The 11,052-nt window shown below is 41.0% G+C and overlaps 1 protein-coding gene across 1 annotated transcript; it reads left to right on the forward strand.

The window, feature by feature from the left end:
• Positions 1-960: 960 nt before the first annotated feature.
• SAMD7 (sterile alpha motif domain containing 7) lies at positions 961-10,073 on the forward strand (the record flags this gene model as incomplete). Its single annotated transcript, XM_082487080.1, has 8 exons — positions 961-1,063; positions 1,801-1,927; positions 2,069-2,205; positions 3,323-3,401; positions 5,936-6,615; positions 7,897-8,018; positions 8,791-8,901; positions 9,801-10,073. The coding sequence occupies 8 exons, from the start codon at positions 961-963 to the stop codon at positions 10,071-10,073; spliced, it is 1,632 nt and encodes a 543-aa protein (XP_082343206.1).
• Positions 10,074-11,052: the final 979 nt, after the last annotated feature.

Consider the following 11,052-nt stretch of genomic DNA (forward strand, 5'->3'; position numbering starts at 1 on the left):
TGCCCTTGTTGCCTTTAGGGCTAGCCTTCTCCCTCTGCCAACCCCTCAACTTAAAAAGCTATTCTGTGTGGGATGCTTTAACATCCAGGCTGTGGGTTACAAGACTTATTTCCTTTATGACTTATCTGCATAAATAATCCTACTGTAGATCATTCCCCTAAAATCCTGAGCAGGGCATACTGTGGTTATTCATTCCCCTGGCATCAGGATCATTTGTAATGTAGTCACCTTCCTCTTTGGACAGACTTAGAAACGCTCACACAATCCACCTCAATGACAGTAAAGCTATTCAGCTATGCATTTGTAGTGTATTAGTTTTTAATCTATATTTCAACTCTTCATCTGGCTTTATTTACCTGTACATATATGCATAATTAATCTGAGCCTTGCTGTTTTTATCACTATTTTCACCACTACAAAGCATGTTCTTTTACCTTTTTTAAATTCATTTGGCAGTCTTAAGGGGCTGATGTCATTTGGAACAGAGTATTTCTACCATTTCTTTCCATCTGTTTCACTTAGTTTACAGTAGACAAGGCTCCAAACTATTACAATTCCCAAATTAAACCAAAGATACCTGCCTCCCTGAGTATGAGCACATGTCAATTCTTGGGGCTGCTGTGATACACCAGGGGCTGCAGGCAAAAGACTTTGGCTTAATTACATCTTTTTGAGCAGCTGGTATTTCCCAACATCCTTGCATAGTAAGACCCAAGGACACTGAACAACTCAGTATAAATTTGTGTTGTCCTGAAAAAAGAAAGTTTCTATATAGTAACCAATACAATCCACAAGCACTGAAGTGTAGAGCTGTGACTGGCGGAAGGCCTACCTGCTTATCTGAGAAATTAACTTGTATAACCTGCTCTGTTGCTTACACTGTTGAATGTCTTACTCTTTTCTTTGGGCCTGCTGATTCAGTTCTTTACAACAGAAAAGTTGTTGATGTCTCCTTGCAGCATGACTCCACGAGATCACATGAGAAAAATGTCTATCCTGGGGGAACAAGGAACACTAGAAGAAAAGCACTTATACCGATTAGCAAGTGGCATGGCAGCAGGAGGTAAGCAGGAAGAAACCTAACTGTACATTTGTTTATAGGATTGCTAATATCTGTACACTGTACAAGAAACAGCCAGCAACAGGTTTAATGTCTTCAAAACTTCTTCAATTTAAAATTTATCTTAGGAGTAACCAGAGAAACATTTCTCTTAAGGTAATTAAAATTTAACATGAGGGTTTCTTGGCATTCAGAATTTGATCAAGAGATGCTAAGTATCTAGAAGTAGAGTCAAGGTCACACAGGCGCTCAGCAACAAAAGCCATAGCTGGACATTATGAGGTTGTGGCTCACCACTGCAGGGTCTTCTTTCTAGAGCTGCTGTCTCATGACAAAGCAGGTTCCAGCTAATAAGATTTTTCTAAAAATAAAACTGTATTAGAAAGGAAAACTCTGTCAAGCAGAGAACTGAACATTCGTGGCTATTCTCTTCGGTTTCATAGTGTTATATGAATTACTGTTAATTGTAGATTATCCTTTTGTACACTTGACTGTGCACATCCTGTTTATTTTTACTGCAGTTTGATTGTATAAATCTATATTATTTAAACAAAGTGGTTAAGGTGGCAGAAGAAACATCTTTTTTAGTTGCTGCTATTAAAAAAAAAACAAAAACCAAACATACTAAAATGCTGGCACTTGAGGAAAAAGCCCTACTTTTTCTGGTAAAGTTACACTGCAGACAGAATCACTTTCTAATTTACTACATTGACAACAGAACTGTATATGCTTTCTGTCAGAACTGCGGCAGCGGCAGGAGATGCTAATGAGAAATCAGTTGATGGCAGTAAACCCTCAGCTAATGGGCACAGGCCAGCAGAGAATGCAGGCTATTCCCTCACAGTTTGAGCCTCGACTGGTAGACAGGTATTTTGCACCACTTCTCTACTATAACACCGCAGTTAAAGAATAACTGTGTGTGTGCTATACCAGAGTATATAAAGATCTTCGATTATTCTTAACTAAACAATGTCCTTTGCATGTCTGAATGTATTTATGTCCTCTCAGAGATCTGTTACCTTCAACTGAAATGATGGCATCAGCAGACCCAAGACAAATCCATATAGCTTCCCACCTTGGACCCACAGTCCCCCAGCATGCGAACGTGCCAAACATACTGTCCAACCGTGTTTACCCAGGCCCAGGTAATGAAGCATTGTCTGCATCCTGAAAAGCGATAGCATGTAAATGAGAAAACAAACTGCACCTCCTAGTTTTTCATAGGTTTCTCAGTAGTGTCAATAAACAGTTTATTTTCTTTGGAAAAGTTAGTCTCAATAAAAGGAGGCAGTCTGGCTACCAGAGAATCTAAACTGTGACATTTTAAGTCTAAACACATCCATTTTAGCTTTTGTTAAATGCACTGTTTTCAAAATAATTTTCATGTTTGTGTTCTCTCCTTCTCTTTTTGTATTTTCCAAGCATTTTCACACCTAAACAGAAGGCTGTAGATAAACAAATGAGTCCAATCATCAACACTTTTTGCTACATTTAACGCTTGCTCATGTATGAGCATTGGCTGTTTTATAAGACTACATCACTGATCATATCCTTTAATCATAATATCACATGCCATTTTACTCGTGTAGGGCAACTACAAGTCCTTTCAATAAAGGCTCAAAATTACAGGACACAGCTCTAAGGGGAAGGCTAGATATCACAGCATGGCAACACAACTGTGCCACACACGTCATGCTGCACATAAATTTACATACATTTACATAAATTTAAATATCACTTTATACAATGAAGTCATATCTTAAGGTGCCTTCTTTGAGATAAGTGATCTTAGGGGAGCTTTTTCCCCCCCTAATGCAGATCTCAAATAAGAGATTCCCTCAAGAGGAAATGTAATTTAAAACTACATGGCATCTAGGCTGAAAACAGTCTCGAAGGAGCAGGTTTGCTTTGCTTAACTGTTGATTATTATTTTCTGAGCAGCTAGATGTAGTTAAAGACATAAGTCACCAAATAAAAATCACCCTTCTGTCTCTTTCCATTATGAATAATGACAGGTATACCTAACTACAGATCTGATCCTGCAAACACCTGATGCTGGATTTCATGTTTCTACTATATATTCCCACTGAATCAATGAACACAAATGTGATTTAACTTGAAGCCATATCAGCTTCCTGGTGAAGCACATAGTTCAAGTCTTAAAAAGCTTTTTAAAGTGTCTCTGCATTGCTTTGGGGTTTGTGCATTTGCCTGAGGAAACAAGCGAATTTTCAAGATTTTTTTTTCCCCCCTCCCTTTAAGGATATAGCTTCCTGCAACCAGAATCCATGGAAGCTGTGGCCAGAAGACAGGAACTGGTTCAAAAGCAAAATATTGCCAGGTAATCAATAGCAAGCTTTGCTCTCAGGTGCATGCCAGGATTAGGGCAGCAAAGGCAGCTGGAAATTAAGTCACAGACTTCTTGTGGATATTTATTTACTGAGATAGAGATACTTTTTCCAAGCTACCCAGAGAAGCAGAAGGCCCGTGATTATCTCTTGAGGTCTGAAGCTACTGAACTTTCTGCTTGTCCCTGTTCTGCTTTTAGCCTTAGAACAATATAAGAAAAAGAAACAAACCCCTCAGCTTGGTTAAAGAGACAAAGAAGCTACAGACTTCAGCCCCAGCCCTTGAACTCTGGATGCAAACACTCTGAAGTTACAAAAAGTCAGAAACAAGTTCAAACTTTACAGCTGTGTGCTATCACACACAACATTTTAAGCCTCTACAGCTGGGGCCTTGGGATGATTAGCTACATCTCCACCCTACAAGGGTGGACAGCTTGCCTAGTTTAACCAAACAGTATGGATGTCAGGCTGACTATTGAGAGTCCAGTTATTTGTACCAGTTTCAGTGTGATCAGTAGCTGGTTAAGGAACCACTAGTGCCCTCCCTCACAGCCACGCCATTTCCATAGCGGAACTCTTCACTTCAACCACTCCTGTACTGGGCTGCAGCACAGTACTGAGTGGCAGCACCCCTCACACAGTAAGACTAAGAGCAAAGAACAGATGAATTCCGAGTAGGCATCTCAAGAGAATTATGACAGAAGTGTCTGAGCTCTTCAGTCAGCAAAGCGCAATTACTGAACTCCTCCAAGCACAAGATTTACATCAATAATGCATTTCATATAGTTCGTGCATGTCAAAAACACTGAGAAAAACAAGTGAAACAGCTAGCAAGAAGCACGGCCATCACATATACCCTCAGCCACATCAGAGCTTGTCATACCTGTTCAGGCTCTTCCCTCAGCCCACCAAACCCAGGAAAAACCCAACATAAAAGAGCTCAGCCTACATCCGTGAGATAACCTTTTACCCCAGTCTTTTGCTGTCCTAGCAATTTCCCCTAGCTTCACACTACCTTCTGCAGCGCAGGTCACCTTTAGAGCCACACTTGTTCCTTTCACTCTTTATAGAAATCAGATGTTGGCAAACAATCTCCTGCACTTGCTGCAGATGTGCTGCTGAGCACCTGGGCCCAAATCCTTTTTCTCCAAGGGACTCTGCCTTACACCAAAGCTCAGTGATCCCCAGTCTGCTGGTCCTCAGAGAAGCAGACTATCTTATCTGGAGGAGTAGTCAGGAATGTAATGTCCTTTGCTGTTTATCTTCACCTCAAGAGCTGTGCATGAGCAATGACAGTTGGGGAAAATGTAGAAGGACATGGTACATAAAAAAACCCACTTCCACTGGATCTCTGAAAGCAGAAAATTAGTAATTTGGAGGTTGTTGCAAAGATGAAAAGAGGGCAGATCAAAAGTCCTGAATGTTATCGAGTGATCAATTAATGCCTCCTTGCAACAATCATCTGAATAGATATCTTTTGCCCAAACTCTTTTCCTGACAATTTTACATTGATGGGAAGTCTCCTAAAACTCAGAACCTCTCTGACCCGTAATCCTCATTGCAGTGTTAAGAAAGCTATCTTGGTGCACTTTAAAGATTTGGCTACCCTCACAAGCCCTTTTCCAAAGAAGAATGTGGAAGTCCCACTGAAAGCTCCTCAAAGCAGGCTGAAAGATTTCTGGTTTGTGTCTGGTAGATTGGCTCACTTCACCATCTCTCAGCTCCAGCTGAAGCTGTGGAGCTCTAGGAGCTTTCTGATCGCTAGCTTGTCTCCAGGGAAAGTTAGCAAAGGTTGGTACAATGGAGACACATACTACTCCTTGTATTCTCCACATCTCACTGGTAAGCCCTCCTACCCACTATGCCAGGGGCAGGAAGCTGGCACAGACCCTGGAGCATTGGCTTTGTCCACCAGGAGGGAGATCAGCTGAACACTTACTACCAGGCTCTCACCCTTTCACACTCTCAGAGCCATGCTCAGGTGCCAGGCATTATGGAGAGTTACTCAAGAAACCTACTCACAGAAGCTTACTCTGAATGTATGCATAGCTTCCATAGATATATGATATAACTCCAGTTCTTTACAATTTACAATATCACTGCAATTTTCCAGTTTTCAGTGTAATTTTCTGATTGGTAATGTAAATCACTTATTTGCTTTAGTCTTCAACCCTTATGACCCTGGAGACAATTTTCCAAATCCTAACTGAATATAATCACTGTAATAATGCCTGGATTGCCAATATACAAATAACACTTTTTTGTCTGAAATATCCAGAGGCATCACCTGGAAGATATATTTTCTCTTCGTTTTTGTTTACTATATGTACCTGGCAGCATATTAAATATAGCCAGGTTTGCCATTCCATCTGCAGTTTGTGACCTCTCACACACAGCAATATAGGGGAGAGAGAAGAAAAGCAGTACTCTTGCCTATTCAATGATCTGAGTTTTAAAATGCTCTGAAAAAAAGAGGTGATGAAAGAACTGAGCTGCCCTAACTTCTTGTGCTCTGTGTGTCTCTTAGAATGGAAATGGAGATGAGTGCTATTTTTCAGCAAAAAGAAATGGAGAAAGCTCATCGGAAAGGGCTACTGGGCCTGGAAGCACCTTTCCTTTACCATGGGATGCCAGCTAGTCCCATGGCTTTCCGTGGCAGGCACAGACTACCTGAAGGCCATCTTCCCAGTGACTTATATGTTCATCGTACCACCCTTGATGAAATTCATGGCAACACTATGCTCATGGCAACCAGCCCATACCCTCCAGTCAGCACTTTGCAAAGGGAGAGGGGACGTAGACCAGGGAGAAGAGCTGGAAATCACAAAACCGCAGACTGTAGTGCCAATGGCACAAAGAACCAATCTGATGACAAAACTACAGACCCTGCTTCAGCTGCAGCGGATGATGAGAAAGACGACAAGAAAGAAGCAGAGGTAGAGACACCAAACAAACATGAACAAAGCAAAAACCAGACTGAGCCACCTGCAGTTGCCAAAAACTGTAAAGAATTTGAACAAGGCTTGAGAAAAAACTGTGCTACTCATGAAATTTCTACTGAAACCAACAGCTGCAGCAACACAAATGAGAAGGAATCTAATAGCTCCTGTGCTGCTTTTGATGACAAGTACATGTACCCTTCTGCAATCCCATTCTCAGCATTACCATATGGATTTCCAGTTCCCAGTAACCCATTGCTACCTTCAGGTTTGTGAGGTCTCCAGATTACAGTTAGTGGCATGTTGATATTACTTATCTTTATTGGTTTTGCCTCTTATTTCTTCCCTCTGTTTTACGCAAATTTTTGATATGATAGTGTCATGGCAACTAAATGTAGAATTCATATGCTGCAAATAGTAATAACTTGGTAAATCCAAGTCAGCAAACGTAAAGAGTGGTCTTCCCTGCCTGCAAACCATGCTGCTTAGGTAGCAGTGCTTTACTTTGCAGAACAATGCAATTGCACAGCAAAAAGTCACAAAGCAGCCTCCTGTTACAATGCTCTGTGCTATGCACCATACCACTGTAGGATGTCATCCTGTGTTTATATCAGTCCCTGGGCACAACGCACTTGTTACCTCTAAGCTGTCAAGTTAGCAGCACTTTGAGGTTCTCTGCAATTCTGTTCAACGTGTTACATTCTCTCCTTCTGGTGGTTGGGGGGAAACACAGCAGCACAAAATACACTGATCGTAATCCCTGTGTGTGTCAAACAGGACAAGGAATCCCCTTAGAAGCTGCACTCATTTAGGACTAAACTTATCCCTGAGACTTGACCTCTCCGAGAACAGAGCATAAGACACAGACCTCTGCAGCCACTGTGCAAGAATCATTGTTTCTAAAGCTTTGCAGCTCTTGTTAAAGGCACCAGGGCCAGTGGATGAGCCCTGCAAAATGTCCCGTTACATGAATTGAAAACAGGTTGGGGTGTTTGTCCAGGATCATCTACCAAAGACATACTGTATCACTGAAAAATATATAATGCACATTAAGTATTCAGCTCCTGTCTGCAAAAGGAATTTTAATTAAAATAAACAAAATTGCTGAATGAAATTGTGAGCTAGCCTCTCTCCTCTGCGCATAACTTTTCTGTATGTCCTTCTAACTCACAATAGGCATTATGGGCTAGCAAAGGCCTACTGAAATATTAGTCAAATCAAAATAACAGTAAAGTCTAAGGAATCAAAAGCATTGGATAATGTACTAATTAGAGAAAATACCGCAGTATGATTTGTATGTGTAGTGACTGGTACATACAGTGCCAGCAGTAAACAAAAGAAGCCACCAAAAGAAAACCCTCCAGAATCAGCTGCTACTGATGATTTCGTGATTTTTTGTGTCTAGGACTCCTGTATCTACCTGTGACTACACACTGCTGTTAGTATATTAGGTTCTGGAGAACTGTAAAAATTCTCATGTTAACAGTCACTTCCTATTGATTTGGCAGCAAAGTCCTACAAACATAACATTTGTGTTTCGTCCTCAAAGGAGCACATGGCCTGATCCTGAACGGAGAAGATATTTCTTCCATTGAAGACATTCGCAAGTGGACTGTTGATGATGTATACAACTTCATCGTTAGCCTCCCAGGCTGTTCAGATTATGCCCAGGTGATTATAAACATACAACATATTTTCAGGTCTTTAAGAACATCTAGATGTGAAGGTCATCAAACAAACGTAAATGCTAGAGGTTAACCAGTTGTCAAAGAGTTACAAATGTAATAGTAGTTTTCACTGTGCTTCAACATATGAAGCCACTTGCTTCTTAAAGGGAAAGCCAGTCCACGCTCTGAGAGGTTACATGCACTTCTGCTACAATCTGGAGTCATTGGTCATGACACATACCAGGAGGACCAGCAGCAAAACAATAGTATAAGAAAAGTATTTTAATTTTTTCAATCCACATGCCCTGCCCAATTTTTATGCAGATTAAAGCAATTTTGCATTCTTGGATATTGGTATAACCCAGCTACTGGCCCCAAGCTCTTATAGGTATCATTCCATTTGAAAAATGAAACATCATTAGAAATGCAAAGAGGTTGAAGTCTTGTATATTCCTGGTAAAATCTTATAAAGTTCAACACTATTCTTTCACTGATAGCAGGCTGCTCACTTCCTAAAAAAACCCAGAAGAACTAACCAACATTGAAACATTACAAAGTTCCCACTTGCCAAGAACAAGTAGATAAGCTACAGGCAAGTGTCTGATATCCACACACCTAAACAAGAGACCTCACACTGCGGTTAAGAGATTAATATTAAGATAAAACACTAAAATTATTATTTCCTCCTTTTATTGTCTATGTCTCAGGATTAAGCATAAAAAATAACCAGTGAAGTTTGTTTTAGCACACCATGATGTGTTTTATCGTTTCATAAGATATTTAAAGACCATGCTATTGATGGAGAAACCCTCCCGCTGCTAACAGAGGAACATCTCCTGGATACAATGGGATTAAAACTTGGACCAGCGTTAAAAATTCGCTCTCAGGTATGATCATTAAATGACAAGTCTCAGAGACATGAAAGAGTCAGAAGCGAACAGGATGACATTTTTCCAAATTAAACCACATTTTTTCTCACTGATAAAGTAACTACTGTAATATTAGGAGAAAAGAAATTACTCCAGCATACTTTGCTTTTGCTTCTCTTCATGCTAAAACAGCATGCAGGGAGACACTAAGGGGAGGTTTGGACTGTCAGTTTGAGAGACACTCGAAGTGGAGTCAGGATACAACAGCACTGAGGTTGGAAATGGAAAAGATATGTTTGATGAATTAACTCAGTTTCACTCCTCTTTTCCCTTCCCAGCTGGTAAGAACTGCGCTGATACATACTTGCTTTTGCTCCAATCTGGCTTTTAAAACATACCAAGTAGAGGTTTCTACAACCTTTCTGGGAATATAATCTTTCACAGACAGGCTGTTCCTCTATGTTTATAGTTTTCTGCTCTCAATTTCATCCAGTAATATCAACTCTCTCTGTGTTTCTATTGTTGACTGGTTCTTTTCATCTTCTTTAACCACTTGCTCTTTCTCACTTCTCATTAAAACCACCTTCCCCACTCCTGGCTGGCAGTCGCCTCCCCTCTGTCCCATAGGTGCTACAGCACCTAAAGAAAAAGAGGAACCTGCTGTCAAGCCCAGCACATTGCGCTGTTTCCCAAGCTGACTATTGCCAAGCTCCTTCTGCAAGAACCCAGGCTTAGAAAAATATGAGAGGGTGAAAATGGAAGGGATTTTTTTCACTTTTGCTAACCACTGATAACCCTTGGAGATGGCTGGGATCTGCTGGATGTCCCTGGCATTGCTATATGACAGTCAGCCTTGATGTTTAATGGCTTTAAGGCTTCAAGAAGCAACTGCTGCAATTGTGGTTTTGTCTTTAAAGGTGTCTCGACGTCTTGGCAATGTGTTCTACATGATGAATCTTCCTTTGTCCATGCCCCTGCCACCTGCTCCAGGCAAACCCTCAGATCAGCCCTCCGACATAGCCTCCCCTCTTCACTGCAACAGCAGTGGCGATACACTGGATAGTCCCTGCTCTCAGGACCCAGAAACTTCAAAAGCAGTGGAACAGATCGTTTCAGAAAGCAGGGAAAATCCATGTGACACAGCTGGATCTCAGGCTGACTTCCAGATGATCACTTTTCAGAAAAGTTGAGCTCAGTCCAGGACATAAAATGATTTTAGTAACACAGGAACCTCTAGTTACAAAGTGTTTGAGAAGATAGCTACAGCCCAAAACCTCCATATGACTGGGGCTAAACAAAATAAGCTGCAAACGCAGCAAGAGGAAGTATGGTATTTGAAAAGCATTTAAAAATGTAACTACATGTTAGTGCAATTACTTTCAAGTGCAATTCATTGAAAAGAATACCAGTACAGTTAACAGGTAGATTTACTTTTTCCTTAAAGTCCAGTGTGATCACTGAAATATGTCAGAGACTCAGAGCGTGCTGCCTGTCTTACAGCGTGTTCCTGCTGAGAAACTACAAGGAAAAGTTATAGCTTCCACACATAGCTTCTGTTGAACAAAATTTATACAGAAAATTTGTACAGAATTCATTGGGAGAGTATGGAATTACCAGCAGAATACAGAGAAATACCCTAGACTCAGCAATTTGAGTTAATTCCATTGCTATTCTAGAACTAAGCCTTCCTAAGTGCCTGGGAAGGGAATACAGGGTATAGATGAGATACACAGATTAAACCATGGACATGAAAACACCATGTGTAACAGAAATGTTAATTATTCCAAGGCATTCTTATTAACGGGGTTTGGATTTGCTTTGCATGATTGCACAGCTGAGCTGAGGTTAGGAGGATGTATCAGCGGCCTCCGCCATGAAGACCAGTCACTGGGTAACATTCCTGCAAGCAGCAGGCCCAAAGCCACCCAGTTCCTGCCAACCTCTGCTGCAGCACCCTTCCCCTCAGCTTACCTGGGCAAGCCATGGAAAGCCTTTCACTCAGCAGCACGCTCCGTGTTCTTCATTTTGGAAGAGGCCACCAATTTTAACCTGAAAGCTCCCTTTTCTCTGAAAAAATATGGTTTCCCCTCACTTCTGCTACTGATGATTCATTACCTCACAGCAAACAAGAACCACAAAATAGTTTTTAGCTAGGGATAAAACCCCAGT

This window comes from Vanellus vanellus, assembly GCF_965231255.1.
Source record: "Vanellus vanellus genome assembly, chromosome: 8".
Taxonomy (NCBI): Eukaryota; Metazoa; Chordata; class Aves; order Charadriiformes; family Charadriidae; genus Vanellus; species Vanellus vanellus.